This window comes from Electrona antarctica (assembly GCF_951216825.1).
Source record: "Electrona antarctica genome assembly, chromosome: 9".
In the NCBI taxonomy this organism is placed as follows: Eukaryota; Metazoa; Chordata; class Actinopteri; order Myctophiformes; family Myctophidae; genus Electrona; species Electrona antarctica.
The window spans coordinates 21,569,482-21,597,297 of record NC_136790.1 but is presented as its reverse complement, the minus strand read 5'-3'; the positions used below and the strand labels follow the sequence as shown (position 1 = coordinate 21,597,297).

General features: G+C 42.8%; 1 protein-coding gene across 2 annotated transcripts in view; it reads right to left on the bottom strand.

Moving 5' to 3' along the window:
* Positions 1-12,030: 12,030 nt before the first annotated feature.
* The window catches only part of LOC306929756 (protein kinase C delta type-like), a 36,075-nt gene continuing 20,289 nt past the window's right edge, over positions 12,031-27,816 (bottom strand). For both annotated transcript variants that reach the window (XM_079510409.1, XM_079510410.1), the window contains exons 3-17: positions 27,126-27,398; positions 23,897-24,065; positions 21,148-21,179; positions 20,946-21,031; positions 19,415-19,544; positions 18,880-18,980; positions 18,246-18,330; positions 17,888-18,006; positions 17,302-17,475; positions 16,571-16,662; positions 15,871-15,933; positions 15,464-15,602; positions 14,905-15,093; positions 13,890-14,018; positions 12,031-13,471 (exon numbers count right to left, since the gene is read on the bottom strand). In XM_079510409.1, the coding sequence (XP_079366535.1) occupies positions 13,313-13,471; positions 13,890-14,018; positions 14,905-15,093; positions 15,464-15,602; positions 15,871-15,933; positions 16,571-16,662; positions 17,302-17,475; positions 17,888-18,006; positions 18,246-18,330; positions 18,880-18,980; positions 19,415-19,544; positions 20,946-21,031; positions 21,148-21,179; positions 23,897-24,065; positions 27,126-27,398 (1,940 nt within the window). In that variant the 3' untranslated portion in view covers positions 12,031-13,312. The remainder of the gene's footprint in view (positions 13,472-13,889; positions 14,019-14,904; positions 15,094-15,463; positions 15,603-15,870; positions 15,934-16,570; positions 16,663-17,301; positions 17,476-17,887; positions 18,007-18,245; positions 18,331-18,879; positions 18,981-19,414; positions 19,545-20,945; positions 21,032-21,147; positions 21,180-23,896; positions 24,066-27,125; positions 27,399-27,816) is intronic.

Sequence of the window (27,816 nt, the reverse complement as noted above, 5' to 3'; positions counted from 1 at the left end):
TGTGTAGTAGGAGTGCTCCTAGTGACGCAGAGGATCAATGAGACAGCGTTTAAATGCCAAGGGCGCGTTCTCTTAAAGCGACAGCGCACACTTGGAGGAGTTGTACTTCGCCATTAAAACGGTGTCGCGCGGCGCCCAAAATGCAGATTTGAACTCATATAATGTTACATACATACAGGATTAACAAGGGAACTCTCCTGATTGGATGAAATTGACAACACACCTGAAGATGTATTTTATATGTATTATTAAACTAAGAGCTAGAGAAACGTGCACTCTATTCTAACAATGAGTAGCCTATCAGAATAGAGCTTTAACCTTTTAACATAAAACTTGTGTTTTTAACCAAAACACAGGCCTATCTATCACTTACAATACCTTTAATACAATTATAAATTCCGCAGTCAGTGTAGAAATAGTAATGTATGTTTTGTATTAATCGCGACCGAAGGTCGCAGTTAACTATGGAATCGTGCATTTCCCGTCAGTGTCTTGGTCATCATGTGACATCATCAGGGATGGAGCACGTGACATCACGTGACATCATCAGGGATGGAGATCATCAATATTAAGCCCATATAGGACTAAACCTCAAACCCATTGATCTCCATATGGAGCTGACCTGTAATGACATTCCATATGTTGATCCTTCCCCATCCATCCTTCCTCTTCGATGTCTCCCTTTTGGCTGATACCTGTCCATTTAAACTCTAGACCGGCCTGCCCCAAAGTTATTAGTGCAGCCGCGAAAACTAGAGTTCTCAACAGGCCCGAAAATTAAGATCTTACCCCCCCATACCAAAGCACCAGCGCTCGCCCAGCAGTCTGCTGTCACCCAGGCGGGCATGGTGTCTCTTGCCCTCAGACGTCTTACTGGTAATCTAAATCTACAACTAGAAACTAAAGCTGTCAAATAACTATAGTATAATGGATCAAAAAAAAAATAGCCTACTCAATTGGAACTTGGAAGTAGCTGTAGTCTACCTCAAAATAGGTGCACTGTGCAGTCAGTGTGAGTAAATGTACTTACAGCGTAGTTACTTCTGACCATCAGAACACTTGACGACATAAACCAGAGGTGACAATAAACTTTAGAATTAGGGGGCTAGGAAGAGTTAGACTCAATGTACTACTCAATACTACTTGTCTCTATTACACACAGTGTAATGGAGTAATTTTTAAACAATGTGGTGAAACATTGGCTTCAGCATTAAATATTCATCACTCACATGTGATTTCACTGACTGATGGTCACAGTGTTTAATCAGCTTCAAATTAACTGCTACTAATATGTCAATAAATATTAAAGCAGCACTGTAACTTCCCTCTACCCTGGATTTGAACCCAGTGCTGACATTTTTACCATTGAGCTAATAGAGCCTGCCTGCTTGCTAAGGGGATAAATTGAATCTTGACCATCAGGTCAGATCCTGTATCTATAGGTGAGACACACATGACCCATATAACACAATCTAACCTACCTATAGGTGAGACACACATGACCCATATAACACAATCTAAATGTCGATAAAATAGAAGAACAGGGAGACAAAATACAACCCCAATTGTATAATACGTTATTGTATTAAGATACAGGTTGGACGTACCTTTTTTGGGTGCAAAGAAGAACCTCTCTTTGCTTACGAAAAATCCTATTATCTTGAGCGCTTTTGAAGCATGGCAGGAATCTCATAAATTATTAAGGATAGATACATCTCTAATGAGAAAGACACCATTATGGGAAAATCCTAATATTCCTTATCCCATAGCTGATGGAGTATTGCAGAGATGGGTTAATAATGGAATCAGGACTGTGGGTGATTTATACAGCAACAATGTAGTATCAAGTTTTCAATTATTGTCAGCCAAATTTAATTTACGTAACCATGACCTCTTTAAATATCTTCAAATTAGACATTGGATTCAAGCAAAATCTATAGATTTCCCGAATATTCCGGAAAAATCCCCCCTGGAGGATCACATGTTTTGTAGTCTTATCACCTCAACTAAAGGATTAACTTCCTCCATATATAGTATTCTAAACAATAATTTACCAATTTACAATACATTGAACATTAAACATAAATGGGAGACAGACTTGGGATGCACTTATGATGATTTGGATTGGGAAATCATTTTAGAGAGGGCTCAGAGGGTTCTGATTTCCACCAAACATAGACAGATGCAATTTAACATTTTTCACAGGACTTACTTTACCCCGCTCAGGTTACACAAGATTGATAGGAGCATTTCCCCTATGTGCCAAAGATGTAAGATAACAGAAGGCTGCCTATTACATATGTTATGGAGCTGCCCACTTCTGATTGATTATTGGAAGTTCATCATGTCTACTGTCTCTGATATCATAGAGGTTGAAATACCACATGATCCAAGAATTTGGTTACTGGGTGACGTTACATTGATCAACACAAATTTTAACAAAGAGTATTTTGTGTTACTCGCAAGTACAGCTGCGAAGAAAAAAACTCACCTTCACAGAGACAATGGCTGAATGAGATTCCATCATACTGTACTCCTGAAAAGATACTGTACAATGTAAGGAGAAAGCCTGCTACTTTTGAAAAGATATGGGGTAGGTTCTTTGAGGTTCTACCTTCAATATCTCCTCTGGGTTGATTTTTTTGTTTTTTTAACATTGTTATTTTTATTTATTTATCCGAGTTGATGTCAAGTGGTGTTGTGTACAATACAGAGTAATGAGAGCTGTGTAGTTTACCTTTCTGGGGTTGGGGTGGGGGTTGGTTGGGGGGGGTTGTTTTTGCTGATTTTTGTCTTCTTTTTTTTTGAGTTTGTCTTGTTTAAGAAAAAAAGAAAATCTTGATTCTGTAATTCATTGTTTTAAATGATGTCTGTATTATCATTAAATACATTTTATTAATTACATTTTTGAGTGGTGCAACCACTCCCTTACGGAGCTATGTGTGTGGGTGGGTGGGTGGCTGGCTGGCTGGGTGGGTATGAGCACGAAAACAGCATGGCTGTTTTTCACCACCTGTGCGCAACCTAACACACACACAAACACACACGCACATATTAACTGTATATATGATGATTTTGGGAGTGTCCGTACAGTACAGTACAGTGACAGTACAGTACAGTACAGTACAGTACAGTACAGTACAGTACAGTACAGTACAGTACAGTACAGTACAGTACAGTACAGTACAGTACAGTACAGTAGAGGGACCCCCACACGATAACTCTGTCATTTCTCAACCGTTTCGGACGTGGTGCGGCTTGCGGGCGGCTTGCGGGCCGGCACCCTGGCCGTGGTCCTGTAAGTCTGGAACTTCCGGGGACCCCCCGGGGACCCCCACACGGAGTTGCACCACTCACTTCACATGGGTGTGATTTTTTTACTGTACATATGTGCCGCTTTAACTCCTGTGGAACATTAGCCTAATTACTTGCGCAAGCAGAGCGTGCAAGTAATGTTTTTCGTCAGGTACTACGATGCGTATGTCCCATGACGTGATGAAGATATGTACCAATGCCAGGGTGTAATTGGTTTACGATGGTGATGATATGTGTCAGTGTCGGGTGGATTAAAGGGACATACGCATCAAACGACCCGAGTAACCACAGTATACGACTAATCAACTCACAAATTACATACATATATACATAGAGGCATGACCTTTAATCACGTCATATGCTGCTACGGGACATACGCATCAAACGACCCAAGTAACCACAGTATACCGCTAATCAACTTACAAATTACATATACCGACACTGAAACATATCTTTATTACGTTATATCCTGGCATTGGTACATATCTTCATCACGTTATATGCTGCTACGGGACATACGCATCAAACGACCCAAGTAAACTGCAGTATACCGCTAATCAACTTACAAATTACATACATACGGTATATACATAGAGGCATTTCCTTTAATCCACCCGACACTGAAACAAATCCTTATTACGTCACCATTGAGAGCCAGTTATACCAGTACTTGCACGCTCTGCTTGCGCACTAGTAGGCCATAAATGGCCTACTAGGGTGCACATTTATGGCCATTTATGGCCTACTTGGGTGCAACAAGCAAGTAGGCACTCGACAGAGTGCAGTTCTAGTTCTAAATTACCTTTAATAACCGTTGCTCTATAAAAATATGGTAAATTAAATAATGTAATAATATGAGTTATTCTTGTTCAAAGGTCAAAATCAATTTTAACAGTAAAAAGTGAAGTGAACCATGATGAAAACATCATCATGGTTGTTTGTCTATTTAAATTGTGACAGTGGGAAAGTTATTACATTTTCCCATTAAAAAAGAACACATACAAAACCACATAAAATCCCCCCGGAGGTCAACTCAACAGAACTTTCAGTTTCTTTCTTGTTTCCAGTTTTCTGTGTGAGTTCTTTCACAAGCCCACTCTTGTCAGAGTGAAATGCTACTGTTTCTAGCCTACACATTGAATGACAGTGCACACTGCACACAGAGACCATGTACAATATTAAACACAACTGTTGCCAATTGATTGTATTGTATCAGATTTAGCTTCAGCTCATTACCATCTGCATTCCTGAACAACTGTAGATATTGTTGACCGGAGTCCCACAGGGGTCTATAGTCTAGTAGTGACTAGTCTAGAGCTCCTGCCTTTTCACCTCTACACCAAAGCTCTCTCTTGCTGAAAATAGCAGATCTACAAGTTGCCGTTGTGAGCTTGTATATCTGCTGTTTTCGCCAATTGTTTGCCCTAGAATAGAATTGCTATTGGTTTCATGTTGTTTGTAGGCCTACATATAAACCAAAAACCCACAATAACAATACACTTCATGACACATACTGTAATAGACATTGGGGGATATTAAAAGTGTAGAAACTAGACATTGGAGGATATTAAAAGTGTAGAAACTAGAAACATGTCAATGGACTGATCTTACTTTTCCACTGATAAGATGAACCCAAACAAACACACACACACACACACACACACACACACACACACACACACACACACACACACACACACACACACACACACACACACACACACACACACACACACACACACACACACACACACACACACACACACACACACACACACATGCTGGTATATTACAGAGCATGTAATATACATGCTCTGTAATATAGACGTGGCTCAAAACGTGGTTGGAGAAATAATATGTTTAGCAAAAAAGTGAGTTTTGGACGGCTCAACCCCTGTTCTACCGATGCAGGCATATCCTGATACGGTATACCTTTTCTCAGAGCTGAGGTTCCAGAGTGAGGTTCCAAGTGGAGCTAACATCCTTCTGGACCAGGATTGAATCCTCTGCTTGATTGTCTGAGTTTTTCTGTCTTTCTCTCAATAGTAATACAATCAGTGAAATGCAACGTCTCTCTCTCTCTCTCTCTCTGTAGGCTTCCAGTGGTCAGGCTGCAGGGATAACATTGCGTATGGAGTAGCTTTCTCCCAGTCCTTTGTGGACGTGAGGGAGAGGAGTAAGGGCCAATCCTCCAGTCGGGCCCTGATGAACCTCCATAACAACGAGGCTGGCCGGAAGGTAACTAAGAGCTACTGGCCCCATCATTTAAAAAGCACTTCTTAAAGGGAGTGTAAGTGATATTTGCTTGGTAAAACAAAGCCCTATTCCGATTCAGATCATTGGTATACTATAGTGTGTTTGTTCGGTAACAGGGCTCTCCCCATTTCTCCAGCTTTTTAGTCGACAAGTCACAGGTGCAGGACCTGTTTTCTAGAAAACAGGTCGGCCTATACCAAAAGCTTCCCATTTTGATGCATTCTACATTGTTGTATTTGCTACTTTTATTGAGCTAAAATAATTGTAGTACTGCAGCACTGAATGCACTACGAGCAGACTCAGTAATTTAATCAAGAAAGCACTGAGATGCAAACATCACAGATACAGCACACACACACACACGGGCTCAGATACAGCATACACACAAAGTAACCTATTCAGCAAAGACAGAGTCAATATCAATCTTGTGGATTTATGATTAAAAGTTCTTCTGAAGGAACAGGCAGAGTTGAAGCAACGGAAAACCGTTGCTGCTGAGGATTCATTCTAGGTTACCATAATAGTCCATCACCGTGGCATTCCATTAGAAATACAATAACACTAAAGGCATTAATGAGGTTTGTATTGAGCTGCCACAGGGCCTTAACTCTCTCTCTCTCTCTCTCTCTCTCTCTCTCTCTCTCTCTCTCTCTCTCTCTCTCTCTCTCTCTCCTGGGGCTCTCACAGCACTTCCTCCGGTCCACTTCCTTATCTTATTTCTACATTTGTGATTCAATATTTAATTTCCTATCTTCAGCTGTTTATAACAACATTGTACGGAGATACGAGACCCCGTGGTCTTGCAACGACAGCGGTCCATGAGCTGTTCCAAGGGAGTGGCAGTGGTACACAGTAAAAACCTCAGTGTTTACAATTACAATTTAGGCATTTAGCAGATGCTCTGAATCCAGAGCGACTTACAGTAAGCAAGGTAAACACAATGTACAGTAACACGTCAAATGTATTATGTATTTAACTCCAAAGAGAGTACAAATGGGTCCATTTGGTTCCATTTCTACACACTTCAGAGCATAACTCTATGCTTCAGAGTTTAATTGATACTGAGGATTTTACTGTGCGGTCAATATGGTGGTGCTTTCAAAACAAAAAGATACAGCCTTTTTGAACATCAATGCTCTCATTGTTATTATTACGTGGTGTGCTGTGCATAGAGGTCTGCAACCCGAGCCGAGTCCGACAGGGTACGTTCTGATTGTGTTGGATTAGATATATCTCTCTTGGTGGTAGAAAGAACATCAGGTCAGGCCTTGACTGTGTGAGTCATGAACTTGTGCAACTACTGTTGACATACATAGTTGCACTGAGAATGTTTGATCAAATCTAAACCACTGTTTTGTTGTAGCTACCTTGTGTCAGCTGTATTCATATTGAGTGTATACACTCAATATGCAGTACGTAGTATGCACTGAGTATGCAGTGCGTACTGCGTCTACAACAAGGGTTCCCAAACCTTTTAGTCCAAGACCCAAAAGAGAAATTAGACATTTGTCCGGGACCTAAACTAGTGAAAATAGCAGATCTACAAGTTCACAATGGGTCACTTCACACCATGTTGAGAGCTTGTAGATCTGCTTTTTAAAATATTTTTTCACACATCTTCTCTTCTGGGAGTCCCTTGCACAAAACATTTTCAGATGTGGTCTGACTCTGCGGCCAAATATATATTTCAATTTGAGGGCCCTTGGCACGAAAAAGTTTGAGAACTAGGCTACTGGTCTCAGTGTGAAAGAGAAAGTTCTCTATGGCGAAGTCTTTTCACTATGTCCCCGCTTTCTTGGCAGTTACTTGTTCAACGCCTGGAAACGAGGTGAAGAATGGCGTGAGAGTGAGTGAGCCGTAATGAGAACCTTTTATGTTCGCTAATCCTCTGTTTTAGACTACATGTGGTTTATACCAACATGGACCTCATCATAGGGGCATCTTAATCATTTAAATGCAAACAACATTCTTAGAATTGCATGTAATGATGCACCTCACAGAATAGCGTTTAGCAGACCTATGATGTTTGAAGTCAAAAACGCTTCATGGGTGTTATGTATCGGCCACGTTTGCTGCATGGATAATTGCCTTTGCCTTCTTTCAGAGGTGCCAAGAGGGTGTGTGAGACCTGAGGCCAATTCTACAAATGCCTTCTACAGTACATAACATCGGTATAGTTCTCAAACCTTTTCATGCCAAGGACAGGAAAATAGTCGATCTATACAAGCTCACAGCGCTTCGCTCAAGATATGAGCTTGTAGATCGGCTATTTTCACAATACTAGATTTTCAGGCCACTACGGCCTTCAATGTTGCGCTGATAAGAGGCCATTGAAGTGATGCACTTGCAGCACCCAGGTCCACTGTCATAGGCCTGTGCGACCTTGTTCGGGAGGTATAGGGGCACCATTGAACTCTGCACCCCTAGCTCAGAGAGTGTCAAACAGATTCTGTGTGTGGGTGTTTCAGTCAGGAAAGACATCATGGACAGGCTTTGCCAGCCAGCCTGTACTCATGTATGTGTGTGTGTGATAAGTTGTTGCCCTCTGGTGGCCACAGTGTGTGGAAGGACTGGATCCCAAATTACAGGACATAGAAATAGAAATATTTCAGTTAGACAGATATTCAGCTCGGCCACAGAGGGGAGCTGTTTGTACCTTACTGAAACTATACCTGTATATGATGAATACACAGTATTTTATAAATACTAAAGTAGCCTAGGAGACCACAGGGACACTTCGACACATTGCTAATAGCTGGAATCATACCTGGGACTTCCAGGACCGGAATAGTCCTGGCTCACTACAATTCAGCTATGGCTGCTAGGACTACATTTGATTTGTACATTCTGAAGTGTCTTTGTTTGGTCTTGTGTTGCAACAGCAACATAAACAACAGTCTGGAATAACATCAATACAATAACAGTCACAACACAAATAAATCTAGGTTCAATTCCTGGTAGGTTAGGCCTACATTTTATACTAAAATGGTTGAGTTATAATTATGCTTGGGTATTACATTACCGATGGTTACATTTACAAACAGTAGTGTTTATGCATAATGTTAGAGATGGTGAAAGTTTGGTATTGCAAGTTTGTTGCAATCTATAACTTTTGTGTTCTCACCAGCATCCGAACCCTGTAATCCCACGGGGAACAAACATACTACTGAGCTATGACAGAATCCCTGCTTAAGTACAATACTTGAGTAAATGTACAAACTTAGTTACTTCACACCATGCACTGGCAGTAATGTCTCTAGAACTGCACATTTTATTTTAAAAAAAAGGCCACAACCTAAAAGGATTTAGTTTAGAATGTGTTGAGGGGGTGTATGTGGTAAATTGAAGGTTAATTGTCTGGTACAAGCCTGGGGAAAACACTTCTTTTACTGTGGCCTCTCTAGACATTCTCCAACTCTCAAGGATTTAACCTTTAATTTTCTGATGAGCTTGCACTAGCTGTGTTTGTTTCTTCAAGAGCAGATATACATGATATATCTTTTCCACTTCAATATCGAAATAATAAATTATGTTTTCTAAAGCACTTTATCTGTAGGGGATGTATCTCAGTGGTAGAGCGCATGCTTAGCATGATGTCCTGGGTTCAATCCCCAGCATCTCCAGTCTTTATAGATGATTAAACAGCATACTGTACCCTGTGGATGGACAATGCTTCCTGCTGTGTGGAGGTCAACAGGCCCACCGGCTTAATGTGCTTGTGCATCTATTTATAACAGTAAATCTGTACGTTGCTCTTTAGTTGCCCTTGACGAGACAATGAAACTTCTACAAAAGGTACAGCATGTATTTTGCATTCTAACCGCTCTTGTGCAATGAGCACAGGGAGGTTTCTGTCTGAGGGATATTTAAGGAAACAAATTCCAAGTGTGGTACCGGTAATGACACACACAATTAAATGCTTAAAAACAAAAAATAAATTGTTCCAGTTGTAGTATGGCGCCCTCTGCTGAAAGACCTTTGGCATCTCTGCTAAAAGATCTTTGGCACCTGAACCATAACATCTGCAACTAGAAAAAGTGCCCTTCTGGGCACAGGTCTCCACCAGGAGGATAGGAGTGTGTGTGATGTTTGGCAAAATGTTTAGGAGTAATATAATCATGTTTTGTGTGTGTGTGTGTGCGTGTGTGTGTGAGACACAGCTTGGCCTGTTGTAGCGCCACCATGAGGCTGATTTGAAAACTGTCAAGTGGCATTTTTTCCTCAGCCTAGTGGGAATATGCATGCATAGTTTCACCGAAATCGGACGCTGCGTTGAGTAGTTGTGGCGATTTGTACAAAACGGGTACCAAGTGGGCTACTCCTGAAAAGTTTAGAAGCCAATCGTAGGCAATGAAGGTGGATTACATGACTATGGAGAGCATGTGTACCGATTTGCGTGCAATTTGGATAACATCTGAAGGAGTAATATTAGAAAATGTGTTTTACATATGTCGGCCTCCTGGTGGCGCTATAAAGAGCAGATGTGAAAAATTCCAGGCAAAGGTTTTTCCTTGGCCTCTAGGGAGTTGGCATACAAAGTTATCCACAGATCCGTGCAGTTAGAGGTAAAAACACTTTTCGGCCAGTTATAGCGCCACCATGAGGCTGAGTTGAAAATGTTCACGTGGCATTTCTTCCTCGGCCGAGTGGGAATGTGCGTGCGCAATTTCACGAAAATCACACGATGTGTTCATGATTTGCAGCATTTTGTTTGAAACTGAACACTCCTGCGAACTTTGGAAGCCAATCTTAGCCAATCAGGATGGAGTCTGGGAAATCTGAAAGACCCGTTTGGTTGAATGGCTCTAGAGAGACTGTGTACCAATTTGCGTGATGTTTGGACAAAATCTGTAGGTGTACTGTCCAAAAACTTGTTTTGCACAAAGCGGCCTCCTGGTGGCGCTATAACAGGCCGTTCTGGAAATTTTGGGGCAGAGGTTCATCGTTGGCATCCAGGGAGTGTGTGTGCAAAATGTGGCATCGACCGGGTTAACAGTGGCGGAGATTAGCTGTTCACAGACGGACACACGGACGGACACACGGACGGACGGAGTGCAAAACATACTCTCTCCCCAAGCCTTCGGCCTGGTGGAGACAATGAATTGCTTAATCACTCTTTGTTCTGACCTTTTAATGCCAAAGTTGAAAACAGGTGTAGGATAGTAATACAATTTACACATAGTAAGACTGTTTTGCTTTACAGTCACACTATTGCTCAGACAACAGAGCCCTTGTTCTAAATATACCTATATTTATCTTACAATAAATGCACCACGTCTGTGTGTGTGTGTGTGTGTGTGTCTCTGTACACCTGCCATTTGATTACTTATCTTAACCAGTCCACTTTTCACAGTCAGTTTGCACTCTTCAGAGTGACACAGGCAGACATACATATACCGAGATCTCCATATGGGACACGGGTGCTATGACAACAGGTATTGCATACTAGGTTCCCAACTTGCATCGTTCCAAAGTAGGCCAACGGGCACAGGTCTAGTTATTTCTAAAGACTGGAAATGCTGGGGGTTGAACCCAGGACCTCGTACATGCGAAGCACACGCTCTCTGTTGACACTTGGCAAGTTGGCAGTAACATGTGCCTATGTAGCCTGTACACAACGCAGGGATCCAGGAGCTTCAGAATCAGAAGCAACTGGAACATAGATCTACTCATAGAGAAGGCCAAACTCTCTGAGAGTCTGGCTGATGACAAAACGTATGATGGGGCTGGGAGTACCAGACCATGACATCATCATGTCTGTGACCTCATAGAAACTTGACAGGTTGTTTTCAAATCATAATCATGATCTGTTACAAGTCCGTTTCAGGCAAATGCTCAAAATCATTTTGTGAAGAGACCTTCATAAAAAAACATACATGTCGTTGTGCGACAAATAACGAAACTAGCCAACCTACAAGCTCATAAAGAGTGTGGATTATGAATGTCTGGGCCCGTGGGCACAGACTTGTAACAGAATAGGGAAGCCATGATTAATGTGGTTAAACGGGTTTCAAGAGTTGACCTCTCTGACATGGCTGTTCCCCCCCCGTCTTTGCTGTGGCCAGAAGATCCCTGTATCTCCATTCTCTGGACACAATCCTCTCTGAACAAACACTTCATACGATTATTCTTCACATGGGACGACAGGTGGATCCTGGGAGAGGAAAGACAGCATGAAAGATAAACTCGTCTAATCAAAGAGAGGTTTCAGAATGAACGAAACGCTGGATGAGCAAGTGTTCAGCCCAACAGCCCAACAACACAAATACTCACTTCAAGTGTTCAATTAAATAAAAAAAACAATGCTTGTCACCTGATCTCGTCCCACTGTTTGGGAACCAGTGGCCACTATATTATGCTTTGTCCACAATTGAATGCAGACAGCAGAAGGTTAATTGTTAATTGAATGCAGCTCAATGACAGAGACTCACATCCTAGTTGTTCTCACACGGACAACAATTTACAGATCAAATGTATTTAATTATTTATGATCACATGTAAAACATGAGTTAAAAAAAAAAGTACATCCATTACTCACAGTTCAGGGCAATAATATACATTAATTTCCATAATATACAGCATTATTATTTTCATGTTAAAATACCTACATTCAAGTAACAAATACTTCAGGATCCCTACAGTATTATGCATCTATCTTTACATTTAAGTACCACTCCCTACACTGTGAAATCCTGAAGGGATCGTTTAACTCTGAAATTGTACATAAATGGACCCTGGCCTTAAGGGGTCTGTAACTCAAAGAGTTTGGAACCACATTTTTTGGTGCCATTCATTTTTACACTTTTGAGTTAAACGAACGCAGGAGGATTTGACTGTGCGTTCCACTTAAAATTAAATAATATACATACAGTATATAGGTGTAGTACCACATGTCACCACCACCACTACAGCTCCGATAGGGCTGATGTATTTCAGAATAACTGTATTGAAAATAAACAGTGCATTGGTTGTATTGGCACCAGTGACCTCCCCTGCACCCCCTCCCAAAAAACAAGACTACTTGGCTCTGCTAATTTATCGTTGCTGTCAGGAAGAAACCTCTTATTTCCATATTTTAACTGCTTTGAAACGCGTTTTGAGCTTGTAGATCTGCTACCTTTCTGTAAAGTAACCGTTTTGGACACGTGAGGTTTCCAACCGACAGAGACGATTTATAGAAATCTATACTAAATATGATTCTTATTTTTAAAAGGATATTTTTGGACTCAGCAGGCTCCATTTACAGCAGGTGTTGTCAAAGTGTGGTATTGGGACCCTTGAGGGGGTTCCAGGGGATCCCTAGCAAAATAAAGTTAATATAGCGTCAAATTTTGTTTTAACGCCTTGCGTTGTGAGCTTGTCGATCTGCTATTTTCTGCGAAAGCTTCCCTCACAATACGGATACTGGGGTTTAAGTCGTTGAAGGAATAGTTCATCCAAAAAATGACTTATTTTCTATCAATTACACACCCCAGGAAGCCTCGATGACCAAAGGAAGGTGACAAAAACAAAAAGAAAGGCTTCATGGAGTGTGTAATTGATAGAAATTACGTCATATTTTGGGTGAACAATTCCTTTAAAAAAGGGATGACGGGAGTCACTATCAGGAAGTGAGCCTTTCCACCTTACGGTTGAACCCAAACCAGAGGGCAGAGAGGAGGAGGAGGAGGAGGCCATTTTTGGGGTAATGCAACCATGGTCCCATGGGCGGGGCGGGGGCGGGATGTCCATTTTTGTCTCTTCATTTTTCCAGCGAGCGTTCCAGTGTGGGGTTGATGAAGGAGAAGCCGGCGAATGCTGCCTGGTCCATGGAGTCGATGAGGTTCTTGTCGGCGTGAGAGAGACGCGGCTTTTCACTCAGGAACTCCCGGTCGAAGTTGCTGCAGTCGTTTGGTGCTTTCTGCAATTCAGTGATTCAATTCAGTGATACAATTAAATTCAGTCATTCAAGTAAATCATTCAATTCAGTCATTCAATTACATTATTCAATTATTCATTGATTCAATTCAGTGATTCAAGTGACAAAATGAGTTTTGAAAATTTGACATCAAGACTCAAGATCTGGTGTCTAAGTTTTTCGTGCCAAGGAAGGACCCTGACATTTATTTGGACCGATATTTTAAAACATATTTAAAAAATATGTTAAAAAAATATATAAAAGCAGATGTACAGTACAAGCTTGCAGCGTGTGAGGCTGTAGATCTGCTATTTTTCAAAAGCAAACGTAAAAAATGAATAAAGTGGTTAGAATGATTGTGATGCTATATTAACTCATTTTGCTCACTTTGAAAAACACTGCTCAAGGAAAAAACACATACCACTTTGGGCTTGAAGGGGGGGTCCACTTCCCTCTTCTCCAGGGCGATCCAGTTGATTGTCTTGAAAAAGGAGTGTGCACGGATGTTCCCCACCACGCCTAGCCTGCGACTAGGGTCTCGCTCAAACAGCTGATGCCAGGACAGAGGGAAGAAAGAGATATAAATAAATGTGTATGTTCAAAGAGGTTTACAGTACAAGAGAGTAGTGTCACGAGTCAGACTATTGCCTCCCACCATTTTGTCATACAGTCTGGAGCAACGGAAGCTCTGAAAACGATCAGAGGATAAAGCAGACTCGTCCCCGCTTCCGTTTAATTATCTTTACAGTCGCAAACATTTGTCCAAATATAAATAATATTCAAAGCATATCAGAATTTAAAATTCTAAAATTAAATGTAGCCTAAAGATATTTTAAAATACACTTCCGTGAACGGAAATTATGAACAGATATGACAGCTTCCGTTCTCGGCTTCCTGGAGGTGTAGTTCCAGAGAGTAAAACAAGAAAGGAATACGGGGTGCCTACCGTGCCTCAAACATTAAATTATCACGACGTCACAAAATAGAGCTACTTGGTCAAAATTATGGTGATGTTTGAATTTGTCCATATCGCTGCTTGTTAAGCCATTAAGACCTGAGACCGAATGCCTTCTAAATCCTGTCGAATGTCTTCTAAAGAGTTTTCTGAAAAACGTATGTTTCTATATCAGTGGTGCTCAAACTTGTTTCATGTCATGATGTCAACATTAGATATGAATTTGGCCTGCCGACTCCCCATCTCAAAATACTTTGTTACAATTACCCCCAGAAGGAAAGATTTGAGTTAAATATATTTGCTTAAAAAATATATATATTCAAAGATTTGCACAAATTTTCTTAGCAGATCTACCTGCAGATAGCGCAGCACGAAGTGTTGCGCTTGTATATCTGCAATTTGTTTTGCAATCTAAAATGACACAGATGCTTTCCCGGTGTTAAGTGTGAGAGAGAACATGTGTTGTTGTCCGCTACGGTACCTTCTCCAGCAGGTCCTTGCACTCCTTGGCGATCCAGCGGGGGTAGTGAGGGACGTCCATCCTGATGGACTCAAACAGCTCGTCCTCGTCGTCGCCCTGGAACGGCGACTGGCCAATCAGCATCTCATACACCAGCACGCCGAAAGACCACCAGTCCACCGAGAAGGTGTACTTCTGTCCCAGCAGGATCTGAGGAGTGTTCATTTTCATTTAGTTTTTTACTCAGTCTTTTGGATACAATTCCATTTCATGAAGTGTCTGAAATGTTTTTGTTTTACAACAAGTTTGCAAACTGCCAAAGTATAAAATATTGATAAAACAAATTATTGAAAAAACATGGCATCCTCATGTTATTAGATAATATCAGTCTAACATGGTTAAAATGAAGTTTGAAGTTAAAACAGGTTTGTATAGGAATGGGAGTGCGCCTGATAAAATGAATATCAAATACCGGTATCTAAATACTGAATCATGCAACTTAAAAACTGCCTGGGCTTCTCACAAAAGTTAAAATGACTCCAAACACGTTTGAAAGTGAAAAGATCCTTTTAATTCTGACCTCTGGTGCGATGTAATCTGGAGTGCCACAGAAGGTGGTGGCTTTGTTCTCTCCAAACACGTTCTCCTTGCACATGCCAAAGTCTGCTATCTTGATGTGTCCGTCCTTGTCCAGCATCACGTTGTCCAGCTTCAGATCCCTGAGGGAAGACAACAGAACACAACAGAACAGGTCAACCACTGTCCGCCTATAGGACTATTGACCAGTGATTCTCAAAGTGACCCCCAGAGGGCGGGTTGGGGGTCCACAGCTAAATGTCACTTTGTGCTACGCTGCGAGCTTCTACTCTGCTATTTTTGAAAAAATTTAATTAAATTAAAATCTTGAAACTGCGGTCATTGACATGAAAAGGTCTGAGAGCCACTGGACCATACATAGACAGTCAGTACTCGGTGTGTGTATCTTACCTGTAGATGATGCCTTTAGAGTGGAGGAACTGCAGTCCCACTATGATCTCAGAACCATAGAACCTGAGAGAGGAGATAATATTATGCACACCAACAATTAGTCATTGGTGGAGGACGGTCTGGGTCTGGGTCCCCCAGCAAAATGTGTTATTACAGGTCATTGGTGGTCTGGGTCTGGGCCCCCCCAGCTAAATGTGTTATTACAGCATCACAATCATTTTAACCCCTTTAACCATTAACCCTTTGACATTTAGTGGGGCAGGTGCTCAAGTGAAAAAAGGGCACCTTGTGCGGCGCGTGGAACCGGCCGGTTGCCTTAATAGTGTGAGATTTATAGATTTTGGGGCCTAAATAATAGATTAGAAGCTTTTTATTAAGAATTGATCAGTCACCATGGTTTTTTTCCTTCAAAAGGACACATTTTTCCAGAGGGAAAAGTGCTCTAGTCAAACAAAATGTAATGCCTCAACTCCCAGTCTCCCACTATTCCAACCGCTTGTCAGAGTGCGAGTCCCGAGTTCAAATGTGATTATTTTGAGGGTTGAGGCCAGAAAAGTTTGAGAACCACTGCTACAGTATATACTGTACTACTGTGAAACCTCAACCACTCTAGAGGAACCACCACGCGTGTGTGTGTGTGTGTGTGTGTGTGTGTGTGTGTGTGTGTGTGTGCGCGCTTTTTAGCCCAGCATATACTCACGTGGCTCTGTTGAGGTCAAAGCGGCCTTTGTCCTGGATGTGAAACATCAGGTCGCCCCCGTTCAAGTACTCCATCACAAAGAACAGGTGCTCCTAAACGCACAGAGGAACATGATTATACTGTGAGACATCACAAAGAACAGCTCCTGAACGCTGAGGGGAACATGATTTAAACTGAGACACAAACAATAATGTGTCTCTCCACCACCTCCTGGAGAGAGGTGGTGGAGGGGTGGTTGGGGGGAGGGGTGTTTTTAAAGCCTGACATTTGGCCATGTGCTGATCATCTTACGACCAACTGTCACCACTCCCTGGTGGTCTAGTGGTTAGGATTCGGCGCTCTCACCGCCGCGGCCCGGGTTCGATTCCCGGTCAGGGAACACACTTTTATCACTTCAGACATTTTTTGATATATTTATATTATATTCTCTGTGCCAAGGTGTGCCAAGAACCTAGTTTTTATGAGGTTTTTCTTAAAGAATGTGACACAAAAAGGTTGAAAGTTCTTAAGTTTCCCAGGCAAGGTAGAAATAATTCAAAGGAACATTTTATATAGTTTTAATTAATGCCTTCAAACCGCTATTTTCAACGTTTTATTAAGGCAAAAGAACAAACTTGGCTTAAAAACATACAGACTGCTGCCTGAGAAAGAGTTATCATACTCGTCACTGGGTATGTTTTAAGCCAAGTATGGTCTTTTGCCTAAACAAAAAAAAATAAGGACATACTTACTTTAGTCTGGAAGGTGGAGTAGAGGTGTGTGAGGAAGGGGTTGTCCCAGGCCAGTGCCAGGACTCTCTTCTCCACCATGGTGCATTCTACGTCGTCATCCATCAGAACAACGTCCTTCTTCAGAGCCTTCACCGCGTACCACTCCCCCTTGCCTTTCAGCTCCGCCAGCAGCACCTACAGTATTGGGAACCACATAGATGGAGATGGAGGTTCGTCAACTCAACAGTCTGCTTCAGTCTGGTGACTAGTAAAACCCATGGGTTCCATTTAGTTGTTGTCGGAGAGGCAGAAATCTCCTATCGCCCATATTTTTACGTTTTTGTAGGTTTCTTTTGCAAATGAACGCCCTACTTGATACATAATAGTGTCACACAAAAGCTTCAAAAGTAGCGAAAGTGGTGATTTTGGCTTCATTAAAATTGGAAATACTAATAAAAAAGTAAAAATACCTAAAAAAATTAACTTTAGTACAGTACTTGAGTAAAGCGGACATGGCAACAGTGATGAGGACCGTGGTGGTGGTGTGTGCTGATAATAAGCAGCCATGTCAACACTGATGAGGTGGTGGTGTGTGTGTGGTGCTTGCCTTGCCAAAGCTGCCTTTTCCCAGCACCTTATGGAACACCAGGTGGTTGATGGTGAGCCGTGTCTTCTGGCCTGCAGGAGACTGTGGGCCTGTACCAGGCGCCTTGTCGTTCCCAGCTTCTAGAACACATTTTATCCACATAAAGGACACGCATATTATTACAGGTACATTCACAAAATCATGGCATATGTCTTCATGACACAATAAGTATGTCACAACATGCGTACTTTTGCGTAAGTTTTGAAAGCCTCTAACAACCAGTTGTACACGCCATGCAAAAACGCATGCAAATTCGTACTATGATTTGTCTGCAGTGAGGGATACTTGACTATATAGTTGTGCAATGACAGCCTCTCACCACTAGAGTCCGCTCCTTTCTTGAAATCCTGGTAGATCCCTATGTCTGTCGATGCATTGGAGTTGTCAGGTTTCTTCATGGATTTCTGTGTTGGTTATCAGATTTATTACATTTCAGTGCCATTATTCATATACCTCCACTCACCTCCACTGAATGTTTTGAACACTGAGTAGGATACAAAACAGACATATATGTCACATAATAATCTCCTCTCTTAACAAATATCTGAGCAAAGGTTCTCAAAGTCACCTGCCAAAATAAGCATATTTGAACTGGGACACGTCCCCAGTTCAAATATAACGCCAACACAATGCGAGGTGTTGTGAGCTTGCCTCTTTCTTAGGATAGGAAATATTTGACAATTTCGCCAATGTTCGACCATATTGAATAATATCATTTGTTAGTTAATTTTGGCACGGTAATGGTCTTGTTATTAGTTGTTTTCCCTTTTTCATTTCAGTGAATTAAAAAGGTCTTAATAGTCCTTAAATTGTCACTTAATTCAAAATACAGAATAATGTTGGTTTGTTTACAGTTGGGTGAGAAAACAATGTTGCATGTTAAACATCGCAACCGTGAGAGGTTGCCCCCCCCACCCCCCGGCGATACACCCCGCTGTGTTCCCTGAACGTACCAGGCTGACTTGGGAGAGAGCCTCTGCCAGTAGCTTCTGGTTGATGCCGCACAGGTTGGCCACTTTCTTTTGACAGTCCTTGTGGACGTTCATGCCACAGTCTGACGAGAGGAAGTGAAAGACAAGGTCAGACAAAAAGAAACAACAGTAATGAAGACGTAAAAAAACAAAGTGGAAGGTTGGGTCGGCGTAGCAGGAAATAATAGGGGGAATGGAGTAATATATAGATAAACCCCCCCCCGGCCCTTTCTTTCCTACTGCCTTCTGTATTAAAATATATACTTAACATTTTTATTTTATTGCCATGTTATTTTATTATCTTGTTTATCTTTGTTTGTTTTTGTCTTTATAAGACCCAATTAAATGATATACTGCATCTCAAGGGGATATCCTACGATGCTTTTGCATGCGTCACACACAAAAGCATCCAACGTAGCAGATCCACTTGTAGATCTACTACTTTTTGATGCTTTTAAAGTTGAAGTGATGTTTCCAGCCGACAGAGACGATATGATGAAAAAAGCAGAGGGCTCACCTTCACATTTCAGGCCCTGCTTGTACAGGCCCCACAGCAGACTCCCACAGTGGTCACAGAAGGTGGGACTCTTGTAGTTGTAGCATTTGAAGCGATGTGGCATGTCAATCTTAAAGCGCTCCTTCTGGAACTGTAAAACACACAACTTACAGTCAAGCCTTGTGCCAAACCAAGAGCATCACTTTGGGGCTTGTCACGATGGCAACATTAAGTTGACGATTAATACACTACAAATACAAATATTTGCGATTAACGATTTAATTGTGTTTGATGTTGAACATTGGAACATACAAATTTAATTTCTTTTTGGCTTTGTAAAAACAAAAGTTGCACAAGGCAGAAATTATGACAAATAACATACATATTTAATTACTTTTATACTTAATTTTTTGCAACATGTTTTGGGCTTGTAAAACTGCTATTTCCACTATTTTATAAAAGGTTTGAAAACAAAGGAACATTTTTAACATGGAAATGATTATGACGATTATTTCAAATAATTTGTGATTCGTCCATTATATAATAATAAGGTCTAGCATCACTCTTGAGAAACATGCATCGCATGTGGGAATGGGAATTTATCTGCCGTTGTGCAACAGAACATAAATTAAGCATAACAGTGAATAAGATCAGTGCTGTGTGCCTAAGTTAGAAAAAAGTTGTCCATTATCAATGTCACATTATGGGAGAACTGCAGTTGAGCACTGTGGTGTTGAGCACTGTGGTGTTGAGCACTGTGGTGTTGAGGACTGTGGTGTTGAGGACTGTGGTGTTGAGGACTGCGGTGTTGAGGACTGCGGTGTTGAGGACTGCGGTGTTGAGGACTGCGGTGTTGAGGACTGCGGTGTTGAGGACTGTGGTGTTGAGCACTGCAGCGTTGAGCACTGCGGTGTTGAGCACTGCGGTGTTGAGCACTGCGGTGTTGAGCACTGTGGTGTTGAGCACTGCGGTGTTGAGCACTGTGGTGTTGAGCACTGTGGTGTTGAGCACTGCGGTGTTGAGCACTGCGGTGTTGAGCACTGCGGTGTTGAGCACTGCGGTGTTGAGCACTGTGGTGTTGAGCACTGTGGTGTTGAGCACTGTGGTGTTGAGCACTGCGGTGTTGAGGACTGCGGTGTTGAGGACTGCGGTGTTGAGCACTGCGGTGTTGAGGACTGTGGTGTTGAGGACTGCGGTGTTGAGGACTGTGGTGTTGAGGACTGTGGTGTTGAGCACTGCGGTGTTGAGCACTGCGGTGTTGAGCACTGTGGTGTTGAGCACTGCGGTGTTGAGCACTGCGGTGTTGAGCACTGTGGTGTTGAGCACTGTGGTGTTGAGCACTGTGGTGTTGAGCACTGCGGTGTTGAGGACTGCGGTGTTGAGCACTGCGGTGTTGAGCACTGTGGTGTTGAGCACTGTGGTGTTGAGCACTGTGGTGTTGAGCACTGTGGTGTTGAGCACTGCGGTGTTGAGCACTGCGGTGTTGAGCACTGCGGTGTTGAGCACTGTGGTGTTGAGGACTGTGGTGGTGAGGACTGTGGTGAATGCTTACCAGGGTCTCTCGACTGTTGGCCGCCGTCCCCGTGCACCTGCCGATGACTTTGTCGATGCATTTCTTATGAATGGCCGCATTGCATTCTGGGTGAAAGGAACAGATCGTCAAATGGTTATAGCTAGTGTATTGATGTCATGTACAGAAATGCTGAAAAGGTGCCTTCCAAAAGAAAGAAAGAAAGAAAGAAAGAAAGACTCACGTCTGCACTTGTAGCCTTGCTTGTTGAGCCCCCTGTGAGACAGAAAGGGAACAGAATGAATTGGCTGCGATACATGGGAAATAAAAAACACTTTAATACACTCTATAACAGTTATATACAGACAGTGTATGTGTGTATATACAGTACACACACACACACACACACACACACACACACACACACTAGAGGGGAGGGTGACGCTGAGATCACGGCGGTGGATCCTATTGGTTCACCAATATGACCCTGCTCCCCTCCCCTCCCCTCCCCGGTAGAAAGCAGTGGAGAACACTGACGTCACAAAATTTGGAGCGACGCCCCTCTGCACTGTAGTTCACATCCCACTCCTAGACCAGGAAATGTGGCTCGTTTGCCATGCAGGTTTTTCTTTTTCTTGTGAAAACGAAACGCCTGCGGTCTCAGAGGCTACTTTACGTGTGATGACATTAACATTTTAGGACAACAATTTTATAGAGAAAAGGCCTTGTGCACAGTGCACACCTACAAGGACAGGTGCGTAGGAGCCGGCAACCAAATGCGAATCACGAGAAGAAAAGGGTCCCGCACACCGTCTTCACTTATAGAGCAGCAGTTTTATTCAGATCTAATGATGAGGGACACCTGATGACGGTCGTTTAGACCGAAACGTTGTCATCTGAATAAAACTGCTGCTCTATAAGTGAAGACAGTGTGCGGGACCCTTTTCTTCTCAGGACAACAATTTTAAACAGTAAAGTGACATGACATGTGAACGGTTCCAGGCATGGGTTTGGTTTGGGGCGGTGACAGAGGAGAGGAGTGGTCTCTGAGCCTAGAGGTAGTTGTGTCGTTGACACCGTTGGAACATGCCACGGGGGCTTCAACTCCAGCAGTACCAGTCCTGCTGCTCTTATTGTTGCCGACCCCATTGGACAGCTCCATTTAACCCATTCTGGGCGGGAACCCCTTTTGGTGTTAGCATTATGTTATGCTTTAGCTATTGAAAAACAGCAGATCTAAAAGCTCATAGCGCGCCACCGAGTGGCGCGCTACGAGCTTGTAGGTCTGCTATTTTTTTTAAATCGAAGAACGACTGACATAGAAACATAGCTTTTTCAGAAAACTGTCAAGATGTAGAAGACATTTTTAGAATCTGATCTCAGGTCAATTGGAGCTGCTGCTAATCGCTCCATTCTGTGTGGGATCATCTGGGAGCGAGACTCTCTCAGGCTTCGTACACACCTACACAACAAATGTTTGGTCCGTGTGTGATGTCTGATTGCTGTTGCTGCTCCAATTCATTTTCAATGGGAGTCACATGGTTTGACCAAACATTTTTGTTTGATGAGGGGGGAGCAATCAGCAATCAAACACAAATGTTTGATCAAACCATGTGACTCCCATTGGAAAAGCATTGTGGTGGCCCAAAAAAAACAAAAAAACGACCAAACATTGCTTGATTGGTGTTTGGTACGTGTGAATGAGGCCTTAGTGGACAACTTTGTGTCTCATTCAGTACAGTCCATTGTGACTAACTAAATTTTAACTTTTTGCGTTTTTTATTTGTAAATGAACGGCCCTATTTGATCCTACTACAGCGTCACACAAAAGCATGAAAAGTAGCTGATCTGCAAGCTGGAAACCGTGGTGTGAAGCTTGTACATCTACTACTTTTGCGGTTTTAATTGAATCCTGAAAAGCAACTGTTTTGGACATGAGGTTTCCACCGGACAGAGACGAAATAGAGGACGAAACGAGATCGAAGCTGCGCTCGCCGCTCAGTGAGTGTTTAATGGAAATGGACCATACTGAATAATTAGTATAATTCACACGATATTCTGATTAATGTCACACCATACAAACTGCCGTGCAAATGGCATCCACAGGACTAAAATGTGGTAATCAAGACAAAAGCAAAACAGTGACGAGTGCCCTCTATATATCATATACAGTAGGCTCTGTGCATAACCGTAGTTCCCTTTTTCCCCCAGAAGGTGGCCTTCCTGTTTCATCTTGGGTCAGTTTCTCATCATAGCTTCATTTGACTGGCTCAGCAGCAGATTTGAAATGGAAAACACAAGACTCCTGTACCTTCCTAATCCTATACTATGTGTTTTCTGGTTCACATGGACTTGGAATAAATGCTGTGCTTGGTCTCCAGGGATAAAAGCTAAATAAAAAAGTGAAAAAATCTGTGGTTTGTGAAATAGTGTGAACACACACTAGTGCTATGTTTCATAAACAATTAGTACAATCAATGGGCAGAATTATGATGTCTTGGTAGCCATACAGTACACGGCATGCCATGTTGCTTTTATAAAATATCTGAGATCATTAGGATTTTCTGGAAGATTGAACATGCATTATTTTTGCTGGTTTGACCACTTCAAATACTATTTAATCTTAAAATAACAAAAGATTTCTACAAGCTCACAAGACGTTGCTCTGTGATGTGTTGTAAACTTAATCTAGATCTTGTATGCTCCTATTTTCGGTGCAATAGTCATGACGTTCATAGAAGAAGATGTCCCACTTCTATAGTGCATGGCAGTGGCGGCCATGTTGTGGGGCCACAGATAGAAAACCCATTACATTTCTCTATTGAGATTTCCAAACATATATTTATATCAATTATTGTATTAAGCCATCCAGACTCCTGGTGGATCATGATCATAAAATATTGGATTGAAAAAGGGTAAATTAATATAGTAAATATAGTCAAAAATATAATAAAAATGACACGGATGCTTTCCCGGTTTGAATGGTCTCTCACCAGAGGAACTCTCTGCAGACGGAGCAGAAGGTGGGCGAGCTGTAGAAGGTGGCGCAGAACTCGTGGTTCTTGACGACGTGGACCTTGGGCTGCTTGAACGCTCCTCTCCTCCTGTTGAGGGTCATGACCCCGTCCTCCTGGGGCATCTTCACGGACTGATTGCACGTCGCTGAGAGGGAAACACACACACACAGAGGCGTTATACGGTGATCCAGTCACGTCCAATTTGAGAGAACGTGACGTGGCATGCTATACTTTATATTTTCGTTGTGTATTTTCTATTAACACTTCTGGTTTTTGGTCTTTAAGGTCCACTGAATGAGAGGCCTGCTCCCATTCTGACACGACGCATGACGTCTCTGTCGGGTGGAAACCTCATTATGTCCAAAAATGTTACTTTTCAAAAACGGCAGAAGCAGCAGAACTAAAAGCTACTTCTGATAATGCTTTTCTGTGACGCTATAGTATGATCAATTGGGTATTCATTTACGGCTTAGACTCTAAGCCGTAAATACCCAAATACCCAATTGATACTCTAAGCCTTAGAGTATATATGAATAGAGACGGCACCCGGAGGAAACCCTGAGGCGAAATGGACATAGTGGCCGAATTTGGTATTGCAGCGCTGGGCCAAGAACATGAACGTGCTGGTCCGTTGACTATCATTGTGCACGTTCATGATGACACGTGAACGCTGTTTCATACGTGAAGTAACGCCGCTGTTTCATACGTGAACGCGTGCAATGATAGTCAACGGCCAGCGTGTTCATGAGTTTGGGGCAAATCTATCCCAGAATGCACTTTGTTCCTGAGTGAAATCACCTCATGCGGTTTTGAGCAACTTAATGCAAGTGGATGGGAGGAGATATCCGGTGCCGTCTCTATTCATATATACTCTAAGATTTACGGGGGAAAGAAAAACACAAAAAGTTAGAATATGGAGATAGGAGGTTTTTGCCCGACAGCAACGATGATTGGTGTTTTCAGGAATGACCGGGATATGGATTAAAGCTAAATAAAATCTTCACGATTCGTGAAACAGCGTGAAATGAGCCTCGCCCACACTAGTGTTGTTTCTTAACAATTAGCAAAATATGTTATGTGTGATCAAGTAGAGTAGGGTGTTAAAATATGGAGATGAGAGGTTAATCTGCCCGACAGCATCGAGGACTGAGGCTTTAAACTTTGCCTTTATGATGTATCCGAGATCGTTAGGGTTCTTGTTGCGCAACGTGCTTCCATAGAAGACATGCTGGCTTCTATGGAATCCAAAAGAGCTTTTAGATAGGTTTGTAGATACGCTTATAGAAGACATGGAAGACTATGGAATCCAAATGACTGAAAATGTATAATCCACGAGGGAGCGGCAACAACAGTCATTTGGGGTGAGGGGGAGCATTCAATAAAAAATGAAATGAAAAAATGCTGTGTCTAGGGACCATATATTAAGAGAAGTAGGTCAGACTTTGCGCTGTTCTAAAATGAAGCATAAAAAACAGGAAAAAAGGCCTTCTGGATATGTGGCTCTGGCTGACGCAAGTCAAGAGGACGGGGGTCGCAAGGTCGGCCAGAAATTATGGGAGAGGTAGAGGCGTGAGAGATGTAAGCAGAGAATGGACACAAAACAGCTGAGATGAGATCCCAGTAGGGGAGGGGGGGGGGGCTTTAAAAACATTCAAGTAACAGGCAGGTATGGTGGGGGGGGGGGGGGGGGGGGGGGGGGGGGGGGGGGGTTACGGTCAAAGAGATTATTTTTAATTAACGCCCTACTTGATCATACTACAGTGTCACACAAAAGCATCAAGAGTATAGAGACAGTGGATCTGGTGCTTTTGCTATTGTAGAATTTGAATGCTGAGAAGTCTTGAACATATGAGGTTTCCACCCGACAGAGATGATATATATCGGGCTTGTGCTGCTTTTCAGGGAAACCTGCGGAGGAGGAGTGATCTAAAATGGAGACTGTGAAGCCCACAGTCTGGCCTCCTTTGACCCCACACAGGATGGGGTTCACCCACCCACCCACCCACGCACGCACGCACGCACACACACACGCACGCACGCACGCACGCACGCACGCACGCACGCACGCACACAGAAAAGACAGCAGACCGTGACATTGCCGAGGATGGTTCATTTTTAGGAAGATACCCCATACCAATTGGAGACAGATGGAGGTCCATATCAGTTTGGGGGTCCTTGACAAAGGTTTGAAAACTACTGCCTTAAGAGGAAGACTCACCACCACTAGAGGGCACTGTTCACCAACAGTGGTAGTTGAGACATTAATAGAGTGAAGTGAGTACATTTACAGGAAGGAATCTGAGACTAGGGGAAGAGATTCTTTCCCGGTGAACTTTGGCCAACAGCTCACATATGCTTCACATACACCTCCCTGGTGGTCTAGTGGTTAGGATTCGGCGCTCTCACCGCCGCGGCCCGGGTTCGATTCCCGGTCAGGGAACGTCATTTTTTGTTTCTTTCTCCAAAATCTGTTGACTGCACTGCATATATAAATTGTACAAGTAACCTAATTTAACACTAGACATACCGTGCAAGCACTACAACTTTAGAAGGCGTGTTGGAATTAAGTATCCTAACTGTTAGCTGTTTTGATTTTCAGGCCGCATCACATCCTATATTGATTGATTGAAATGCTATTAACAGTTTGTACAGTTCAACGAAAGTACAGGTCAATAGAGCAGAAAAAGCACTAAGACTTAAGGGTCCTCCACTTTCAATTCATCAGCATATTGAGCTAATCAGACCAATGGTCACTGAGTTATGTCCATTTGAAGTGAGGTGTAGATTGGAGCAACTTTGTGCCTGTGGCCCCCTGGGGGCCAATGACGGGGTCCCTGAGGCCCATGTGTGGCCCCTGGTGTGAGTATTGTCATGGCAGACACCTGGCCCTGACCAGTGTTTGTGGTGTGTAACAGTGTGTCTGTGGCACCCCCCTGGTGTGGCTATTCAGATGGCAGGCAGACCATGTGTTTGTGTCGAGTTTGGTGCGGATTGGAGCAAAAGTGTGTCTATGGGGGGTGGGACTATTGTCAAGACCCCCGCCACACACACACACACACACACACACACACACACACACACACACACACACACACACACACACACACACACACACACACACACACACACACACACACACACACACACACACACACACACACACACACACACACACACACACACACACACACACACACACCCTTACCTGCGTCAGAATCTTCTACAAAGAACTGCACGGCCATCTGGACCTTCCCGGACGGCTGCAGGTCCACCCAGAACTCGGTGCGGCCGTTGTTCTTGGCCTTCTTGCAGCGCTCTGCCAGCACCGACACGCCCACCGTGGCCTCGGCCAGCGGCTCCTCGGCCGTCTGCATGAGGACCACCTGCAGCACGCGGCCCTCGTAGATGTGGGCGTCGAACGACGACTTCCACGCCGGGTACATGGTGGGCTTCCTCTGTACCAGGGTCTTACCTCGCTCTGGTGGCGGCGGGGAAGAGAGGAACAGTGCTTGTTTGCTTTTCGGTACAATGTGAAGGAGAATGCATAAAAGCTCTCCAGGGGCTTGGGAGAAGTGGCATTCTTCTACGGGATGTTTTACGTTAATTGTAGGATAAGATTACATCAATGTGGAATATACTCATCTATTACAAAGAAAACATTAACAGACATGTCATACACAGGTGAAAAAAAAAAGAATATAAATCATTGCAGTCAGGCAGAAACCTGATTATTTTTTCCCCCTGTAAATGAATGCCCAACAAGTGTCACACAAAAGCCGATCTACAAGCTCACAACATGTCACGATGCGGGAGCTGTCATGATGTTGTGAGGTTGTAGATTTGCAATTTATTTTAAAGTGAAAGTGTTTAATTCTAATGATGGACATTCATAAATG